General features: G+C 46.7%; 1 protein-coding gene across 1 annotated transcript in view; it reads right to left on the bottom strand.

Annotated features, from left to right (window-relative positions):
- PEX14 (peroxisomal biogenesis factor 14) overlaps positions 1 to 21,533 on the bottom strand; it is a gene marked incomplete at its 3' end in the record, with an annotated part of 139,613 nt that overhangs the window by 100,703 nt on the left and 17,377 nt on the right. The window contains exon 2 of the mRNA XM_079698401.1: positions 20,281 to 20,328. Within this exon, the coding sequence (XP_079554527.1) occupies positions 20,281 to 20,328 (48 nt within the window). The remainder of the gene's footprint in view (positions 1 to 20,280; positions 20,329 to 21,533) is intronic.

Below are 21,533 nucleotides of genomic sequence, written 5' to 3'. Positions count from 1 at the left end.
GATCAATTCATTTAACGCTGCCCTGTACATTTACAGAAAAGTACCTCTGATATAATAAAGGCTCATAAACATGCAGAAATTGGGTTAGACCCGTTTCGAATTCCTGCCAAACAATGGTTCAGAAAAATGAAGCTTTATTTTAATTAGCTGGACTCATGAGTGATTTGATAACAGCAGATGCTGTCTGGATGCTTTCAGCTTGATGGGCTCCACATACATGAACTTAGAGTGGTTTTGATGCAATTAGGTGTTTCTTTCTGTTCCAACCTGCCAGGCCCTAGGACCAAAACCTATGTGTAGCCCCTACATGTTACTATATTTATCTACATGTTAATATTTCAAATCATGAAGATGAGAAACGTGACCACATAATAGAAGTAGAAAAGTAGTTTTCAAAGTCACTGGTGAGTAGACGAAAATATTCTCGTGATGTATTTTTTCTTTCCACTGGAGAAAGAGAAGTTGGGTAGCTGAGAAAAAGCCACACAGGGCAGCATCGTATAGAAATATTTAAAGCCAAAGCTGAGACACAACAGACTGCGCACTTCCAGTTTTGCAATTCCAGTCCAGTGTTACGGCAAAGGATTAGCACGCTTAATGCACAGTCTGACCTGGGACTAAGTGGCCTTCAAAACGTTCTTTGTAATCAGGCATCCTGTTGTAACCCAGCTCACCGTTCCCTGAGACAGGCGGTGGTGTTCAGGACCGCAACCCTGCAAGTCCAGGTATTTCCCCCAGGTGCTTTCAAGCTGGGCACCTTACTGCCTCCCTCTCTCTTTTAAGCACTGTCTCTTCCAAAGAGCATTCTGTTTGCTTTTCCCCCAGCACTCACTGCCCTCTCGGTTAGGACCACTTAGAGCACCACCACCCACACGCACGGAGCTGCTAAAGGATCTGCATAAAGCCAGAGCGGCTTCCAGCATAGGGACTCACCTAATAGGAGGACCCGGATCTGTTAATTTTCTGTCAGTTTGTCACAGCTGGCCTGAGAAGGGGAAGATTATGAGAAGGGGTGTAGGGAGAAAGCTCTCTACTAGGTGTGCCACTAGTCTTCCTGAAATTCTGAATCAGGCTTTCAAAATCGTCCACCCCCTGCTGAATGACAGGTAGTACAGAGGGTGGAAAAAGAGAGACGCCAGAGTTTTGACCGACTCCCTCGCACAGAAGCCGGGGCGGCGGTGGGGGCACTTGAACCCCACGACTACCACCGCAAGCGCACAGGGAGAAACACACCCCCCTCACTCTCTCTCTGAGAGGACAAGACAGACATGATGACCTTCACACCAGCCCCCCTTCGCTGGCGCTAACAAGCTGAGCACTGTAAATCAAGGATGAAATCCCTGTGCCAGGAAAGCAAAGGAGAAACATTTCTTCTGTAAAGAGCCCAAGGATGCTGCCTGCTTCTGAATCAGCATTTCAGGGCAAGTGTTTGGAAGGCAGGAAGCTCCATGCCAGCAACTGAAGGAAAAAAATGTATTTATTATATATAGTAGGCCTTCTTCAAAAGTTATTTATTTCACAAAACCACTCTGCTAAATAGAGGTTTCAATCTAATTGGAACTGCAATCTGCATATCGTAAACGCACCAAATGACAGTCTTTGAGATTTTGTTCTCCTCCACAGTTTATGGGTTCACAATTAGTAGGTTTCCCAACATACACACAAGAATGTAAGAGTACAGAGGAGTATCCTTTAAAATATATATAGGGACTTCCCTGGTGGCACAGTGGTTAAGAATCCGCCTGCCAATGCAAGGGACATGGGTTCGATGCCTGGTCCGGGAAGATCCCACATGCCGCGGAGCAACTAAGCCCGTGCGCCACAACTACTGAGCCTGCGCTGTAGAGCCCGCGAGCCACAACTACTGAGCCCGTGTGCCGCAACTACTGAAGCCCGCACGCCTAGCGCCCGTGCTCCGCAACAAGAGAAGCCACAGCAGTGAGAAGCCCGCGCACCGCAACAAAGAGTAGCCCCCACTCGCCACAACTAGAGAAAAGCCTGCGCGCAGCAACGAGGACCCAATGCAGCCAAAGATAAATAAATAAATAATTTTTTAATGCTTTAAAATACATATATTGTATAAAAAAATTGTTTTTCAGCCCCTCGCCAACCCCAGAGGAGGGGCAGAGGGTCCGAGCTGTGAAATGGGAGGAAGCTTTCAATACCTCCAAGGAGACGAAGCCCATCGGGGGAAAGGAGGCTGGCGGCAGCTGCCTGAGTGCTCAGGCACACAGGCCTTGGAGGAGCCCCCATTCACCACTAGCCTTTTCTTTCCTTCCTCGGGGAGGCAAGGAGGGAATCCCTGCTCATCCCAACTCTCTCCACTCCTATCCACATCCCAGTGAGCCATGGTTAATTAACAGAGATGCAAATAGTCACGGACTGAAATAAAGGTTTTTAACAGGAAGTAAAAAGAGACCTTATAAATCATACAGAAAAATAAAAAAGAAGAGGGAGAGAGAGAACGTATCCAGAGCAAAAGGTCACACTACCAATAACTGAGGAAATGAGAAAGAAAAGGGACAGGCCAGGACTTCCCAAAAGGTCTAAAATTGTCTGCTTGTACCTCTGGGTTCACATCAAAAAGTGATTTATGACAAAGGAGACACTGTTCTGGGGAAGAGAAGCGGGTACCCAGACTCCGGAGTCCCCTATGCGCCCGGGACTTGTCTTCCTAGGTTGCATCCAAACTAACCTGCTGCTCCCTGTTCCCCTCACTCACTTCAAAAAAGAAAAAATTATTTAATTTTTTCAAACACTGCATCCCTAGAGCCCAAAGATATCCTTTGCTTCCTTAAAAACTAAGCATCTTCCAGCTTACGGCAACTCCTTTCTGCTCTCCATACTCTGACAATGCCAGCCTCTCTGTCACAGGGTGCAACCTTCATTAAAAAAAAAAAAAAAAAAAAAAAAAAATCAGAGCTTCAGCTTCCCATTAAAAAAAAAAAAAAGAAAGATAGGACGAATAAATATGAATTTGAAGAGGAATTTTGCCAAAACCCAAACCTCCCAAATCTGGTTCAGCCACATTCTTGCCCACAGCCTGTACTTCTCGGTGCCTCCCTGCATTTTTCAAAATGCAGCTGCACAGACCTCTTAAAATTCAGATTTCTAGCACCTATAATTACAGGGCGCTCGAGCCAGGCTCCTTTAATTAATGAACCTGACTCCTCTCTCTTCCGAGGAAATCTGCATAAGGGATGTATCACAGGGGTGAACTGGCCCCTGAGCAGTGCTATCTGCTCGCTCTGCCGGATGAGCCAGCACTGCACCTCCAACAGGAGCACGAAGCTGCCCCCACCCCGCCTCCACCATACAACCCGATCCAGCACAAGCCCATAATGCAGTTAAGGCCATAAGACATTTCTTGGAACTTAAGGGAAGAGAATGATGCTTTCCTGGGTGTGACCAGCAAAATCCAAAGAGAATGAGATTCTCCCCGGTTCGAATGCTCCCCTGATTTTACTCTCTTCCCTCTGCCGGGATGAAAAGCAGAGGGTGCAGGCAGAAGCCACCGTTCAAGGCTGGACAAGCAACAGAGGGAGCAGCCTGGGCTTCGAAAACTCTGGAAAAGAAATGAACACAACAAGCCTGGGACTGACATGCATCCCAAAGCTGAAATAAAACTGGTAAGAAGAGCCATGCCTCTTTAAAGCAAAACAGGTGGAAAGGGGTCATGCTACTGAGGATACTGTTCACAGGTCTGGAGAAGAATTTGAGCACATCCCAAGGACGATATACTGACCACAAGAGCTGTTCCCAGGTGGTCCTCACTGATCCTCGATACTACTCCTTTCTAAGCCAATACCCGATTAGCACTTTTTAAAGAGCTGGTTTTCCTTCTGGCTGCTCTGGGCAGCACAGCCTAATGCTGTCTGTGTCTGCTGCACATGCCAGGACAGCCTATAGCCGCTCTCCTGAAAGTGGTTAAAAGCTGGCTTGTAACCATGTTCGCTGGGAAGGAGGCTGCCTTTGGCTATAACAAAGACTGGAAATGGTTGCAAACAAAGCCACAGATGCCGGAACAGACAAGGCCTGGGTCAAATCAAGACGACCCCAGGTAAAGTTTCAGGTAGGAGATTTGAGATCCAGTAGAAGATGCCAATGGATTTGGCAATAATAAAAACAGGTTTGGTTCAGTCACTACCATCTGATAACTGTTTCTCAAGGGTCCCTCAGGCCCACAGCAAACCCAGTGGGGCAACAGTTGTTTTACTGACCAAATAAACATACCTCTTCTACAGGTAAAGTCGTCAGACTATGTACCCAGTAACACACCTTCTGAGGTTTTCCCAGTTTCTCATTCGTGATTTGGGCTATAAAACGAGGTTAAAGAGCTACTGGAGAACATCACTGGGGTCGACCAATGAAAATTTGAGTCGTGTTGTCCTAGCTTCTTAGTTCTTCCCAGGGGACTTTACAGTGTAGGTGTCAAAAACTACATTTGATCATTCTGTATTCTGCCAGGAAAGGGGGCTTTAACGTTCCAGTGACTTTCTGCCGCTGTGAATACAATTTCGGAAGAAAGGGGAAAAACAAACAGTAACATCAGTCTATCCAATGGTTAAACCCTCAGATTAAAGCAAGGCATGATCACTGATGGCTGAGTCTAACTCCGTAGCGCCTGTCCTGTTTCCTGGCACGGCGACCTGCCATCGTGATGGCCAACCCCCAGACGCTAACACCACACACCATCCCTGCTTTCCCACTAGAGCTGGCTCCAAATCCATCAGCATATCCCAGCCTGGATCCACTGCCCTCGGTGCTGCAGTAGAGTTCCAGCCTGAGAGCACGACTGACCGACTGACTGACTGTAGGAGCCACCGCTTCCGTGTTTCCAAACCACAGGCAGCCAGAGCTGGGTGAAGGATTTTTTAATTTGGTTTGGTTTTCCAACCAAGACATTCTCAAAGTTCAATGTTCTTTGAAGTGGAAGCATTTAATTTTCGAACAAACAGCTGGAAGCACGGGACCAGAGAAAACGCAGAATTGAGGACGAAGGTCAGGATACGCAAAAATAAGGAGCAGGGAGGTAGCTGAGTTCAGGAATGTCCAGGGAGTCCTGGCATGGGAGCTCACACCAGCTGGCCAGGCACTCTCTTTCCAGTGTGTCTCAAGGGGAAATCACCCATCGATCCTAGGACACACTGGTTCTAGGACCAATCCCTTACCTCAGAACAGCCTCTGCCTCAAATTCCTGCTTGCGCTTTAATGTTTAAATTATTAAATGCATTAATGTATTTACATTATTCAAGTCTTATGTGCATTTTTCTAAGATAATTTATGTATAAGAGTTTGAATGTCCATGACTGTTAATGTCTACAACCCTTCCTGTTCATTATTGATTCTGGAAGAAAAAAAAAAAAAGTCTGAGTTTTAATGCCTTATTTTTAATGTATTAAGAGTCTGAATAAGTGCATTCTCTTTCTTCTTCTGTGATTTCATGCTTTAAGTAGTGCATTTATTAAACTGACACAGTAGAAACTGTGGCGAAGCCTGGCACGGCCCCACGCTGCGGGAGCCGCCAGCGGGAGAGGCGCGCCTGGCTCCTCTGCCACCAGCGCTCGGCACTCTTCTCACCTCCTCGAGGCCGGGAGGGCGGCCGAATTTCGGGCGTGCAAGGAGATTTCTCTTCCACCTTTTTAAAGCTCTTGCCCAGGTCCTCTCTCCTTGGTAAGTGGGTTTCCAATTAAGGTGGAACTTTTCTGCTCATCGGAAGCCCTCGTCTGGTGTGCTCCAGCTGATATCCAAACAGAGCTCACGGTCAGCACACAATTTTCAAGAACAATCAAAATGCTTAGCTTAGGGCCTCCCTGGTGGCGCAGTGGTTGAGAGTCCGCCTGCCGATGCAGGGGATACGGGTTCGTGCCCCGGTCTGGGAGGATCCCATATGCCGCGGAGCGGCTGGGCCCGTGAGCCATGGCTGCTGAGCCTGTGCGTCCGGAGCCTGTGCTCCGCAACGGGAGAGGCCACAACAGTGAGAGGCCCGCGTACCACCAAAAAAAAAAAAAAAAAAAAAAAAAAAATGCTTAGCTTATTAGCACGGCAAAAACAGCCAACAAAACAACTACTTTTAAAGGGGGATCTCAAAACGGAAACATCTCAAACAAACACCTCCATTCAGGCAGAAAAACAACTTTCTTTTGAAATCCAGTTTCCCCAGCGTAACAGCCCTCCTTCAACTATAGACAATAGAGCGACAGTGACACCCAATGGCCTACGAGTTCATCCCAACTGAGCATTCCCCCAGGCTCTCCCCGAGGTGGGTCTCAGGCCCAGAGTTCCTGTGCCAACATGGAAGCTAGAAGGAAGTATCAGCTACTCATCAAGAAGCTGAATTGCTAATGGATAAATTTCTTGCCACTACGTGAAACACACACACAGTATGTAATCATGCACGTGTGTACAAACAGCACATCAGAGCACACGTCAGTACAGCCTTTCTGGCAGGTGACGTGAGAACGTGCGTACATGCACACACACGGATGCACAATACGTGGACTCAGCCACACTGTACAAATCAACTTAGAGTGGGAGAAAAGATGCCAGACGTAGTTCACTGCTGTTTCAGAATCTGACTCTGCCATTTCAAATGTCACAGATATACACACACACACACACACACACACACACACACACGACAAACTTATAATATGTATACGCTATATGGGTTTTTAATATACTTTCTCCTTTTTTTTTCCCCGTTTCCTTTCTTTTTTCTTCTTCTTTTCTTTTTTGGCTACTCATTACCATTCTTTAACTGTTACAATTTATATCGGCATATAATGTTAAATAATTACAGGGAGCCGAGCTCACTCTAGTGAGGATATAAACGCGCTGTGGGAATCTACAGATTTAAACAAATAACACTCACAGCAGGGGGTGAGCGGATGAATTAGCATTAATATCTTGCCTGGGAGATCCCAGTGCACTGGTACTGCTTAAATACAGATCTTTTCTGTAACAGTCAGTATGACAGCTCCCGGCAATACGGCCCCTTTCCCTTTCCCTTTCCCAGTCAATATAGCAGCCAGTGAAAACAGAAACGTCCCTATAGCAATCAATATAGCAAGCAGCTAAAATAAACCCTTCCCTTTTAAGGGCTATATAATAGTCAGCTAAATGGAAGAATTGGCACCCCTGCTGGATAGCTCAGCAGAGAAGCCAAGGAATGAACAGGCCACAAGCACTAAACGATCCTTCTGCTCCTCCAAAAGGCCCTGCCCGGGAAGGGAGAAGACATCCATAGGTAGGCAACCCAGAGAGAGCCTGTGAAGAGACACTTGGCAGGCTGCTCCTGGTCCCAAGGAGTTAAATGTGCAGGGCACCCCTCACTGAGGTTTAATTAACATGGCCAGAAACTCTAGAATCCTTGTTCAAACTGTCAGCTGGAACGAGGGAACACCTCTCTCCAGTGGGGAGTGAGAGTATCGTGACTTGAACCCCCGCTTTGCCCCCCCGCCCTGCTCCCACCCTAGCCCCAGAAGGGAAGAGTATTAAGTTAACAGCCTGTGGTTTTCTATTTTCCAGCAGCAGGAATAGTGGTTGTGTCAGAAACAGACATCGAGCCAAGTGGGTGAAAACACAGCGTTGTATGTTGAAAGCTGCCCCTCAGATTAACAGAACTCATGTTTAAAACTCACAGCCATCAAATTTATTAAATACTGTAATGATATCATATTTTCCCCCATTCACAGCATAGAAAATACTCTCCTTCCTTAGAGACATATAGGAAAGAAGTTTTACTGCAACAGAATTCAGAGGATGGCTCACTCTGAAGGCCCAAATAGACCAAAGGCCTTTAAAAAAAGAAAAAGAAAAACAACAAGGAACATTTAAGAGAGGCTCCTGTGCATCTGAAGTAATTGTTCTTTTTCATTATAACTAGCTACTTCTAAAATTAGTTCAGTAAGATTTATGAATTTGATAAATGTGGAATATGACCACTGACACCAGGGCAGGTTTCCCACAAATACTCCTGAAGTTGATGCTGGGATTTGGTTATGCTCCAAAGCAGATGAACATCAGGGACCCACCCCACCTTCATTAAAATTCCACAATCTGTCTGCCATCCTTTGAGTAAATCCACAGAGGGTCCCTGTTTCCCTGGCCAGGTGTTTAACACCCAATGATGTTCATGTCATCAATCAGGTGACCCAGTCAAGTGCCACAGTGTCAGAAACTGCAGGAAGAAAGATCCGACAAGTCCTGGTTTGAGAGCTCAAGTCCTTAACAATTTAGATCCTGACACCCCACCTAAGCCGTGAGAATGCTCTCTTTTACTTCAGGAATTCCAGGTAAATTCCATCTTAGGAGAGAAAAAGGTTAATAAGATCAAGGCCCTCTCCTGGCAATCAACATTCTGCGTAGGAAGCCTACAGGCCGTCCTAGGAAAGCCTAGCAACCTTAGTCACACTGTGATCCTGGTACCCATTCAAGGGAGGAAATGGATATGTGGGGAGACCCACGATTTTGCAAAATGCAGTATCACAAAAAGTGAGTTCCTGTTACGATTTGACATGGCATTAGCTTCTAGAGCTGAAGCCAGTGAGTACTTTATAAAATTCAATGTACGTGGATGTTTCCATTTCCAAACCACACACAGAAACCGGGGCGGGGGGGGGCTGGTGGTGGTGCGTAGACTCTCAATCTGATGGCAGTAAACCTGGAGAGAACTCATCATGATGTTAGCAGAGACTACTTCAACTACAGATGCCATCACGATCATCATCAAAGCAGTGGGCGGAGGGTGGGGGGTGTGCAGGGGAGAAAGAGGGAGAAAGAGAGACAAATGAAAGGGAAAATAATTATGAACGGGAAGGAGAAAAGAGAGACATGAAAGAAAAGATCACAGATAACAGAAGAGGTAACAAAATAAAAACAGAAAGACGAAAACCTTACTTTGGCATTTACAGTTTAAAGGTTTCAGGGCATTTTATGAAATGACAGTTGCAATAAAACAAACAGAATGGTGAGTCATCTGGTTTCCAACTTCTGAGTCAAAAGGGGCTGTTTCTAGACAAACTACAAAGCAGCACTGCTGCCTGCACACTTAACGATGCCTATCACAGCTACAGAACAGGATGTGGAGAGAGAGAACGCGGAGGTGGGAGTGAGCACTGTCTTTGCTGGTCTCAGTGTCCCTGTGAATAAAGACTGTCAAGATTTAAACCATAATAATGGAAAGGCTATAAAGGTCTCAGCCATAATGTTTCCTCTGATGTTCCCTTTCATAAAATGCCCGCTTTATGTTGCCTACGTGGCAATGGTACACTAAACATCTGCGTACCAGTGGGAATGCTGCACCCTAAGTTCCCAGCGGGCAGCAACTGGGCACTCCAGCCCCTTGGCTCACCATCACCATCTACATAAGTGAGCGCGCGCGGGCACGCACGCACACACACGCGCCACAAGCATGTGCTGAGTGCCTACTTCCTGCTGGGAGCTGAGGGATAAGGATGTGTGCCCACTGCATACAGGGTTCAGCAAGGGGCCTAGGTGCGAAATAACCAGGAAACAAACAAACGAAAAATGTATTCTGCTTGGAAATGTGGCCATACGGCACAGGGACTCCTTTGCCACTTCAGCACCTAGCAGCCCTACACAAGAGCTTGGCAGCCTAACAGTGAGACGCAACTTTTCCCCGTCCTGTGCCAGAGCAAAGTGGATAAGCTGGAATACAAATCAGATAAACGTTCAAAAAGGGGGCTGAACTGGGCACCCACAAAGACTTGTCTTTACTTGGACTTGGCAGACAAAACTATACAGAAAACTGCTGGTCTCAAGAGAATCTTTTATCTGTAGCCTGTCACCTAACCATTCTAGGCACCAGGGAGCCGCAAAGAAAACAGAAACAAAACCTCTCCCCGTTAATACTGTGTAGACATGACAAAGAGGCAGGAACTAAGAAAGGACAACGTGGACGTGAAAACCACACGTAGGGATAAAATGAAGTTGAAATCTGTACATCAGGGAGACCGTGTGATGCAATTAGGGAAGCCAAGGTACAAAGTTAGGAAAGGACCGATCTGGTCAAGCCCAACTCAGGGGCAGATGCAGAATGATAACTCGAGTTTGCTGGGTAGGCAGCCAGTGCCAACCACAAACCATCACTGGGCTGTTTTCCCTGTTGATCTATAATTGGCGAGTCTGTGATAGAGCTACCAATTATCGTTAGACCCCCTGTATTTAGTTCACAGACAAAGGGAAGCAGGGGAGACCAGTTAGTAATGAGTAAGTAATGGCCACTAAAATACGTCGTATTTTACTGAGCTGCTTTGGCAGGAAAAGCCATTCAGAAAATAAAAAGTGAGAGAATAAAATAAGCTAGAGAAACTCAATTTTCTTCTTCCTTCCTCCCAGAGCCACAGTTAGGATAAAATGAGGTTTGTGCAGGTTAATCCTTATGAGGTAAGAAAAAAATGATTAAATACATTAAAAAAATCAATCGTACATTAAACCAAAGCCAGGAACTGCAAAAACAAAACGCTGCAGCGTTCCTCCAGCCGGTATTAGCTCTGCCGGTCTGGTCAGCAGGGGATACCCCACCAGCCAGAGCCCGCCGAGGTAAACGGAAGCTGAGCAGAGAGGAAGGGAGGAAAATGGAGCTGGGAGGGGCTGGGGAGGGGTGTGGAACCACAGACCTGGATTTCACTGGAATAAAGTTATTCCTAGACAGTACAAAGGAAGAAATAAAGTGTCTTATAAATGGGGCTCTGGAGACCAGGCTGAATTCTTCAAAAATCCAATAGAAATAACAATAACGATAATCATCATCGTTTGATAAACAGAAGTTATAAACTACACTTTGCTGTCAACTGATCTGCCACTATTTCTAGTTATTTCTTCTGTTCATTAGCAGATTCTATTAACCGCCACTTTTCAGAGCGACAACAGCGAGCAAGCCGGAGAGGTGAGGTTAGGAGGCGCGCCTTTGTCTCTGCGGAAAGCCAGTCTCGGAGCCGGGGTGGAAGCTCCCACCCTTCCCCAGTATGCCGGGGTCCTCAGGGTCCTCGGATGAAAGCCTGCAAGAAGGCAGAGCCCGGGAGCACTGGTCACCAGCTCCTCCCACGGTGGAGTCAGGACTGAGAAGTCTCAGCTAGTCCTAGATAAACCTCACAGGGCTGAAACGTCGCGGCCAATTTGCTTCTCCGTGTGTACTGCAAAACTCTGGTTCGGCCTGCCACCAGCCCTCCTCCTTTCTGTCCCCTGCTTCAGCCAGCCACACAACTGGAAGAAGACCTGAGAGTCAGGGCCACGGTGAAATACGTGCTTCTGGGATGGGGGTAGTCAGTCGTTCACTTCAGCAAGGCACAAGCTGGCCATATGCATCTTGGGCCCCGAAGGCTAAAAGGACTGGCAAATCCAGCGTTTCCTCCTTAATGTGCTTATGAAATGAGTCATTTAGAATTGAAGAGAAACCTCCCTAAGCCCGGCTTGGGAGTGGGGGTGGGGAAAGCTAAGGCACATGCTGACAGGAAGGACAGATGATCAGCCACATGACAGTGGTGTTCCCAACAGAATAAAGACCCGTGTCCACAGGGGAAAGTTTCAAAACATCCAAACAGTATTAGAGTGGGTTATCAACAGCAACAAGTAAGATGTGACAAGAAGATTTTACTCTCCTGAAGACATTCTCCTATCTTCAAAGCAAGTGACTTTTGCCGCCTTAATCCTGACAGTGAAGGATCTGTGGATGTTGATGGGGACACAGATAAAGGATTTATCTGAGGGGCAGAGAAAGCAGAGACGGAAGATCCTGAACACTGTGGTTTCTTATGTGGAGTCAAAAGCGGAGCGCTCAATTGTGGACCCTTCCCTCCGCCAGCAGGAGAGGGAACAACGATAAGCGGCTGCTGCCCCCTAGGAGCTACCAGGGACATAGCACCTTGCTCCACAGACAGAGATGAAAGATCCTATTATCTCGCCTCCATCCCGTAGCCTGTCATTAGTGAGGTACATGGGTGCAGAAGCCTCCTCCAAGCACGAGGAGGCCCACATCACCTCTGATAAATTAATAGGTGCCTTTTCAACAGCTAAGATGCATACAAAAGACTCCAACCAGCCAGAGCGCGTGAAGGCAGAGGCTTCAGAGGAAGCACAGACTCACCAGGCAGCACCTGAACAAGCCAAAGCCCTCTCCCAGACTTCTGTGCTCTGCGAGGCGGGCACGCTGCCCCTGCCTGCCCTCCCACCCTGCTCAAGTGTGACGGAGAGAAGAGCTCAGCAGTGCGGGCGTTAGGGTTTACATCCCAGCCCTGCCGCTGACTAGCTGTGGGAACCTGACTGCCCTGGGCTTATTTCCTCACTGTAAACTGAGGAAGAGTGATCCTCGCCGGTTTGCTGGGATGAAACAAGATAACAAAAATAAAGGAAACCAGCACGGAGGCCAGCACATCATACGGCAGAAGTCCTCCTGGCCTATGTGATCAGAGCTAGCAATTGGTCAGTTAACTGAAAAATCAGTTAAAGCAGGGAATCATTAAAAACGGGGTCTTATCTACATACCTTGAACATTTCACATTAACTTAAAACCTATAAACAAACCTGCAGTCATTTGTTAATCTTTTGATGTCGAGCCAAGACCTTTTCTTTGAGTGTGGGACCCACAGACCGGAGTTCCCAGACGTCTTTCTTGCATAAACTTCACCCGTAACACACCCTTCACAATTTCTAAAGCAAAGCGAGCCCTTAAAAGACATTAGCAAAGCAAACTGAAGTACAGAACACTTCTAGATTGTTCCCCACTCACACCTAAAAAGACAGCAATCTTTTTAGCAGTTTGCATTCACCAAAACATTCAGCTTAGTTTTCACAGAACCCTCTTTTTACATTTATGTTTACAACATTTATAGATCACTCTGTTCACATTATATTTCACCTGTTTATAGCATATTTAACAAAATTGCCTAATTCGCTAACAAATCAACTGGCCCACGGGTTCAAGACAAGCTGACGCCCTCCTGGTCTGCAGAAGGGGTGTGGGTGTGGATGTGACCAGCCAGGAGCTGCCCAGTCAAGAGCACCCAGCACCATGACAGTGAATCAATCAGTTTCTAATGAAAGCTCTGGACACTTTCTTAAAAATATGTATTTATTGGTGCTGCCACTTCACTTCACAAGAGATCTGATATGAGTCAAAGAAAAGGATACAGCAAACAGAAGGTATGAGGAAAGGGAAAAAAAAAAGATGTTTAATGAATGCTGTTTACTCTTCCGCTTCTCCATCAAAACCCATCTTCAGCAAACTGTGGAAAAACTAAATCATGTATATACGTATGATCAACTTGTGTGCCTGATTCTATCAGCAGCTCCTCCCCTCCGAGCTGGAAAAGGCAGCCCTGCCCCTGAAGATGCTCTTGCCATGGCCTGACTGGACCACAGCGGACACACAGAGAAAGGCCTCTTGGTGCTACCCCAGGGCACCACCCCGCAGACTCTGTGAGCACAAGCAGGAGACCGGGGCCACCAGGGCCACCAAAGGCAAGAGGCCACAAAAGCGGCAGCACGTCTTCTCCCCGACAGGGGCAATCTAGCCCCATCCAGGGGGGCCAGGAGTCGGCTCCTGTCGGCCTCGGTGTCAGGGAGCACCCCACGCAGATTTACTTCAAGCATCACTCAGCGTCGGCCCCATCTCTAGACTGTGCAGACAAACTCATAATGGCAGAGAGAAGATTTGTGGAGCAACAGGCATAAATCTTGGTTATAACTACAAACCATAAAAGAAAGGAGAGCTGGGAGGGAAGGAGGGAGGGCCGCAATCACGTCCTTCTCCAAAGCACCACTTTATCTTCCCGCAGCTTCTCAGCGCAGAGTGGGGTTAACTACAAGAGCGGATTTTTCAAACCCAAATTGGTCTGCGTGGTTTGACAATGGGCTAAAATATTTTAAATTGAAATTATCCTCAAAAGCAGAGGGCACACGGCTGCCCTAAGTATGACATTCAGTGCTTCACAAACTGGGGGCTCGTAGGGGATTTGCTGAGTTTGCCACATGGAATACCCACCTTTAGGTCACACTTTAAAACCAGCTTCCGAGTAAAAATTCTTTCAAATAAGATAATGACTGATTTAAAACAACAGAAAAACATTTTCAGAAGGTCACCCTGCCCAATAAGAGCTCTATACATCCCAGGCCCAGCCAACGCCTGGGGAGAACTCTGAGACTGTGTCTCCAGGACGAAAGGGAGAAAACGAAACCTCTTCTCAAAGATAATGAGGCTGGTGACAAGATGAAAAACCCAACTCCCCTGATCACTGTGCCTCTGAAAAAAGGCACTTGAGCTGAGACTCAGCTCCCTGGTTCCCACTCCAGAATGAGGACACTGTTCAGTTACCTAACAGTCAGGGCCTCTGATTCCAGAAACTACAGCAAATATAAAGTATCAGCACAGAAGCCAGAAACCCAAAATACAAACAAAGCTGCCTAACAATCTCAAATTCCATTTCTCTAATGATTACTCCTAAGAGTTCCGATTCATCTAATAATTATTCGTAAAAGGATACCTTAAAACTGAAAAAACCACCTCTTCATTTACCTGAAGGAGGAAGGAACTGAAAGGGCACAGCCTCGTCTACTCGACAAACCTTCTCAGTCTGTAATTGGAAGGACGGAGTAGGAAGAGGCAGTAATTTCAAAATCAGTCAGTAGCCTGGAGACGACAGAGAAGCCGCCCAGAGACGGAATGAGGCTTTTCTCACGTTCATCCATTTCAGCATTTAGTTCTCTCTAGCTTCCTCCCCGCATCTGCAGGACAGGCGGGAATCTCAGGCACCCTCCCGACAAGGGGTGCCAGTGTTAAAAGAGCAGCGTTTTCCACAGGTGACGAGAGGGGAGCGGGGAAGGAGGAAAGCCAACATTTCCTCCTACCTAGGTGCCCAGGCCTCCAGCCCAGCACCCGGAGTCTGGACGCATGGCAGCATCCCAACCCGACGGAGGAGCACCACAAGCCCCACCCTCTGGCTGCTGACACTCAATTTAGGTTCCAAGTGTCTCACACAGCAGCCGTGAGGGGTGCCTCCTGCCTTTGGTACCATAAGTACCAAATCTTCAGATGATTCACTTTTTACAAGTAAATAAATAGAGCATATTTAGGGTTATCCCTATAATATCACCCCCAGTCACTGCCTCTAGGCAGACCCTGAGTGGGAAACAAGAGGTGGAGATTACAGTTCACTTCAGCAAACCTAACTCTGCTACACCCACAGAAATCAACCACTACAGACCCTTTAAATAATAATGCTTCATACTTTAGATTTGCCATATTTATTTATTCTTCCTGGAAAAATGACAATTTCCTGAAATCTCTAAGTGGCTAGTTTTATTACCCCTGTGCTTGTAAAACACTTCCATGAATACACTATTAAAATCAATTTTATTTCCCCACCAAGTGCTTTGAATTTTGTAAAATAAATATATGTGTGTTACATGTTCTGGATATACACATACACATATATGTACATGAGTACATACACAAAGAAATGCATCGAGCGTGTGAATGTCATTCTTCAGAAATGTTTTGGTGGGGAAAAAGCATAAGAATCACCTATCCACAGTGAGCCCACCAACAAGTATACCCAAATATCAATACTTGAACCACAAAAAATAGAAATATAGGGGAGACTGTGCCAGAAGTACGTGCGAGAGGTCTCCAGGAGACAGGCAACCAGCCACAGCTTTCTTAAAGAGAAGCTCACAAACTAGCTCCCTGAATTCATCAAGATATTAATGGCCTTTTGATTACCAGCCTCTGGTTAACTGACTTAAAAACCAAAGAGAAAACCTTCGGTGTTCCAGGCATAAGGTGGATGAGCTCCCCAGAAGGGTGGAGATCAAACACATGATGCAGAACCACCCCCTCCCCCCTCAAGGTTCTGTCTTAGCCTCAGGGAGAAACCTGGGGATACATGATACTTCCGTACTTCAGATATGTGAAACCTAAAAAATAAAAATTTTTTTTAAAAAATGGGGCTTCCCTGGTGGCGCAGTGGTTGGGAGTCCGCCTGCCGATGCAGGGGACACGGGTTCGTGCCCCGGTCCGGGAGGATCCCACATGCTGCGGAGCGGCTGGGCCCGTGAGCCATGGCCGCTGAGCCTGCGCGTCCGGAGCCTGTGCTCCGCAACGGGAGAGGCCACAACAGTGAGAGGCCCGCGTACCACAAAAAAAAAAAAAAGGAACTCAGGGGAAGGTGAGGGGAATGGGTGAAAATGGTCAAAAGGAACAAACTTCCAGTTATAGAATAAATAAGCCATGGGAATGCAGTGTTTAAAAAAAAAGAATTCAGCATACTAAAAATATTAATCCTAGGGAAGGTGATAAAGTAGAATTACCATCATCATTTATAAAGGTACATTAATTATAGTTTGGCATTATTTTGGTAGAGGGAGGCAGGGAAAAGGATAGAAACAAAAAACAAACAAAAAAACAAAAACAAAACCTATACCTACAGGTTACAGGAAGAGAAGATTCATCCATTAGAAAGAAGCTGGTGTCAAAGAGCAAAACGCTGAAATTCTAGTTTAGCCCAAATCCATAAGTGTTGTATGAGGTAGGTAAGCAATAGTATTGCTGAATATTGAGGAGCCTGTTGTATTGAAACAAGGGAGCATATTTATTGCTGCTTCAAATACCCTAAACTCATATGACTAGAAGGACTCTCAAGACATTACTTAACCCCTGTTTCTGTATCCAAGCAAGACAGGAACCGAGTTACTCCACGCAGACAACTGTCCATCCATTCTTACAGATCTATTGACTAGGCAGGACTTGATCCTGGCGGAGCAGTGCAGGGACCGACCCAGAACCTCTGTGACGGCCCGAGCACATGCCCACACAGGTGATGAGAAATCGCGGGTCTGTGGGAAACTGACAGAAGGTTCTGAACGGGTCTGGGAGAAGCTAGAGGTCAGTACTCTGGAGCTTGCCCTGGGAGGCAAAGTTCAGTGAACAAAGTATAAAGAAAAAGTAATCAGCCATTTTAACTCTGGCAAAGAGTTCTGTCATTAACAATCAGAGAATTTCAACTGGGAGTTTACAGAATTTATCAAAATGAGTCTGTTTACCAATCACCAGCCCTGAGGACATCATGACATTATAGAGCAATTATCTCACTAATGTGGCCAGAGTTGCTGGGTTGGTTCTTTTGGGAGCGGAGGAGGACTGAAGGGGTAAGAGAAGGTACGTGCAGTGTCACTATGCGGCTGGAATCAAGACCAGGGGATGGCTATGAACACACATGTGTCAGTTAGAGACCACAAGACCATACTTAACTCAAAATCACAAGCCAGTTTTTATAGCCCAGAGAGGACAGATATGAAAATCAGGTCCCCCTTCCCTAGCAAATAGAGCAAAACAATGACGCAGACACCCAAATACATCCACCGGACAATGAAACTTGCACTGTACTGACTAGTCAGTAGAGCCTCTTTTGTTGTAACTCACTTTTTTAATAAAGGGAAAAATTCTTCCAAAGTGCTCATCTAGTTCTGAAAACAAAGAACAAGATTATTTGCCTTCAGCAGCCCATGCTTAGCCTTTTTAGTGTAGAGAACAGGCAGCTTCCATTAAGGAATTTTGTGGAAAATATGCACCCCACTCAGTTAAAAACAAAACCAAAAATAACTGAGCACGGTGCTCCCTCAACACTGGACTATCCTACTCCTCCAGACCTGGCTTCAAGTTTCACAAAAACCATCCCTAAGCACCCCCTACCCCCAGAGGACTCTTCCTTCTCTGAATAATGAGGGCTCCCTTATACTCCCAGCCAGGCAATTCTGCACCAAATTATATACAATTTTGTACTGTTTGCTAAAATTATATACAGCCTTGTGCTGTTTGCTAATTGTTTCGTTGTGTAACAAATGCATTTTCTTTCCCAAATAAGATATACAAATTACTTGGGAAGAAGGCTTAGCTTTATCTTCAATTGTCTGTTCCTGAGCACCCAGGAGACAGCTAACACACACGGCCTGAGGAATCTCCCCTGGGAAGGTGTGACTTGGGCTGAGTGCCTCGGGGCTTTCTGTGCGTGGGCGCTCCCACCCCATCACTTCTCTGGCACCCTATGACTCTCTCCGGCCTGCTGCCAGTTCACAGCAGCTCATCCTCTGCCCCCGACCTGCCACACAAGCCGTCACTAGCCCTCGGAGGCTTCTCTGCCTGGCACCCTCCCACTGCCACTCCCAAGAGGCAGAAGTAGCTCACACAAGACCATACAGCTCGGCTGGTGCCCTCATTTAATCAGGCTGCTGACCAAAAGCAATAAGGGCATGACTGAGAGACTGTGGGAGTTTAATATAAAAAAATTAATAAAAAAAAAAGAGGGGAAGGAGAAAGCGTCTACCTTTTACTAGGGCCCTAATTACACAACTCACAGGATCAACCCAAATGAGATGGGAGTTTATTTGGGGGTGTTTTTTTAATTATTGTTGTTTTATATGTATATAAATTGCTGCTATGTGTTTTCTTTCCTCTGAGCAATTATGCAGCAAGTACGTAAAGAGGGGAAAAAATATTAATTAAATATAAGGTAATTGTAGAGCTGGCCTTGAGAGAATGAGTCTGAACTCTGGACGATCGCAAGCTACTAGGGTTTGAAGACTGCTCGGGGCCTCCCAGAAAAGAAAGAAATAAAAATACAACCAACCAACAAGCAGATGCATAGTACCGCAGGAGAAGAGCAGCGCGCAGAAACACTAGCAGAGCCAAGGGGCTGCAGGGCTCCAAGTACCCAGAAACCAGTGAGGCTGCCAATTGCCCAGGGCTCATTGCTAGAAAGAATGCCCAGAAGTTTATACAATCATGCCCCAAAAGATGGTCCAGCCACTCTTCTGGTGATCAGTAGTTAAATCCGTGGATAAAAATGTAAAAAGAGACTGTGGAATAAAGGACTGAAGAGGACTAGACCGTACAGTTTGAACTTCAGTCCGAAGCCAACCACAACTTCGGCCTGAGGGGCACTGAGGCAGGCCCCATGGGAAACAAGTTCCCTACCTAAGGGGCTGGCTGGCAAAGCAAAGGCTCCTCTGGCTTTTACACCACTGAGACGGCAAGGAAGAACCCAGGCAATACCAAAAGAGAGAAATGAAGCCACTAGGGAGTGGTGGGAAGCGAGCTGTACTTGGAAAAAGCAGGTGACATGCAGGACAACAGTGCTCCCCTCAAACAGTCCTGGCAGGGCTGGTAGCACCCAGGCCTTCCTCCAGCTCGTTCAAATCCAACTTGCCTTCTGCCTTGGAAAGCCTTAGTACAGACTAAAAATCAGACTTGTGCATACCAGCTAAGGGCCCCACGTCATCCCCTCTCACTACTGCCAGAAGGAGAGGGAAGAAAAACAGGTGAAACCCCAGGCCCTGCTGAAACAAAAGCTTGGCGGTACATCCCTAGGCTTGCTATCGCTATTCAAAGAAAGAAAAGGCTCTGAAAAGTTAAACCTAAAGCTGGCCCCTCCATAAAACGTATCTGGTTTGTGCAGAGCAGGTCTTTTTTTTTTTTTTTCTTTTCTTTTGGCCACACCGTACGGCTTGTGGGATCTTAGTTCCCTGACCAGGGATTGAACCCGGCCCCTCGGCAGTGAAAGCACAGAGTCCTAACCAAGTGGACCACCAGGGAATTCCCTGTACAGAACAGGTCTTAATACCCAGCCCTCAGGATTTGCAGCAGGCCTTGAAATGCAAAATACAATGAAAATGGGGTGGGTGGGCGGGCGGGCAGTGCTCTCACTCAGACCACCAAAGCAAAAGCACTTTGTAAAGAAAATTACCTTCAGTACTTAGTAGGCCTCTTCCCTATCAATAGTATAAGCAGATAATGTTGGAAATGAGTATCACAAACCTAATTACTGACCAGGCAAAAATAGAACTCTCTCCCTTACCTGTTCTTCAAAGGCCACCTGAAGTGCCCTCACCCTGAAGAGCAGAATGGCTATTTCAGACAATCAAGCAGCTACTTGGTCAGGCCCAGCAACCTCACTCCAGCTCAGCCTCCAAAGGTTTCAGGCATCCCACTAATTACCACTGATTCAAACAAGTAAAATGGTGCATCACCACACCTGGGGCGGATGCTTTCCGTTCCAGAAAAGACCAGGCTTTACTAAGGGGAGATCTCGCTAATCCCTGAGTGCCAGAAGAGGAATCGGAAGTCAGAGGTCACTCGCGGGCTGTCTCCACAGAGCACCTACTCCTAAAGGTGCACTACTGATGCAACACTATAGGAGCATAAAGTTTCTTGAAACTCAGTGTTTTAATTATCAGAAAATTATACTGTATATCATGGCTTCTTACCAGCGGCTCTCGAGGCGTCACATTTTCACTTCCTGGACTAGAGCTTGGCTGCAAAGAAAAATAAAAACAGAAAGTAAGATCGCAGTGCCACCCAATGGACATCAACAAAACCAAAGGTGTGCCATTCTCGAGCAACACACACAAACAACTACTTCTCATATTTCTCACCAGTTTTCCATACCGCAGAGTGTTCTGTGGTGGGTTACCTGTAAGAAGCAGCCCGAAGAGCCTGAATTTGCCAGTGAACATGAAGAGACTGTTTCTGGGTTTACTGTCACGGCACCTCAAGAAGGCTGCATTTAGCTTAGGAGGGCCCCGGCAGCTGAGCAGCAGGGGCTGGGGACCATCACAAAATCCGCAGCAATAGGAGAAGTCCACAAAAGGCTTTAAGTGAAAGCCAAACTTCCCTTTTGCCATGTCTCCCCTGCCACTGACCAGTGAGAGCAGAGCAAAAGTGGAGAACCAGATTCAGCCACAAGGGGGCCCCAGTTGCCCACACTCAGCATTTTCTCTGGGCATCTATTTGGAGCCAAGGAAGCAGCAAACTATGGACACTGGTTCCTATTTATCACCTGTCACTAAGGATACCAATCCCCAGTAGTAAAGAAAGCCGAGTTTAAATCCTTTTTGTAAATAAGCTGGTGACAAGCTGACAGATAAACAGAGCAACCCGCAGCCAGGCAGCATGTGGCCCACTCGCCTGGCCCTAGTCTGTTTCCTTCTCTGCATCTCTCCCCTCACCCTCGCGCTTACCTTCAACCCTTGGCTGATCTGGCCAAAATTCAGAGAAAGGGAGAGATAGAGACAGAGACAGACAGACTGGGAGGAAATCTACAAATCTCCAAAAGAAGGAAACAAGCAGCTTGAGAGAGTTATGATTAGTTTACTGTTACTGATGTTCAAACCAATTTCCAATTATCTACAGATAATATCCAGACAAATGAGCTAATCTGTGGGTCTCAGGAGCCAGCCTCCAAACTCCTCCCAGCTAGTCAGATGGCAAGTGCCAAGCCTCCTGGGAAAAAGGATAGAAGGTGGAAGAGGAGAAAGTCCAGTCCACAGAGGGTCCCCAAAGATTTCCTCATGCCCAGTTGCTACCACACAGTGGGCACAGGGCACAGTGGCAAGGACTCTGCTGGAAGGACTCTATCTCCTCATCCAAAGTCCTGTCTCAAGAGCCCCCTCTTCTGCCAGGACAAGAAGGTCAGCCAGCATGAAACTAACTAGAAAGTCTCAGAGAACCTGAGCATGCT

Source organism: Hyperoodon ampullatus (genome assembly GCF_949752795.1).
Source record: "Hyperoodon ampullatus genome assembly, chromosome: 2".
Lineage (NCBI taxonomy): Eukaryota > Metazoa > Chordata > Mammalia > Artiodactyla > Ziphiidae > Hyperoodon > Hyperoodon ampullatus.
Note: the sequence above shows the minus strand (reverse complement) of the source record. Positions and strands in the feature narration are given on the sequence as shown.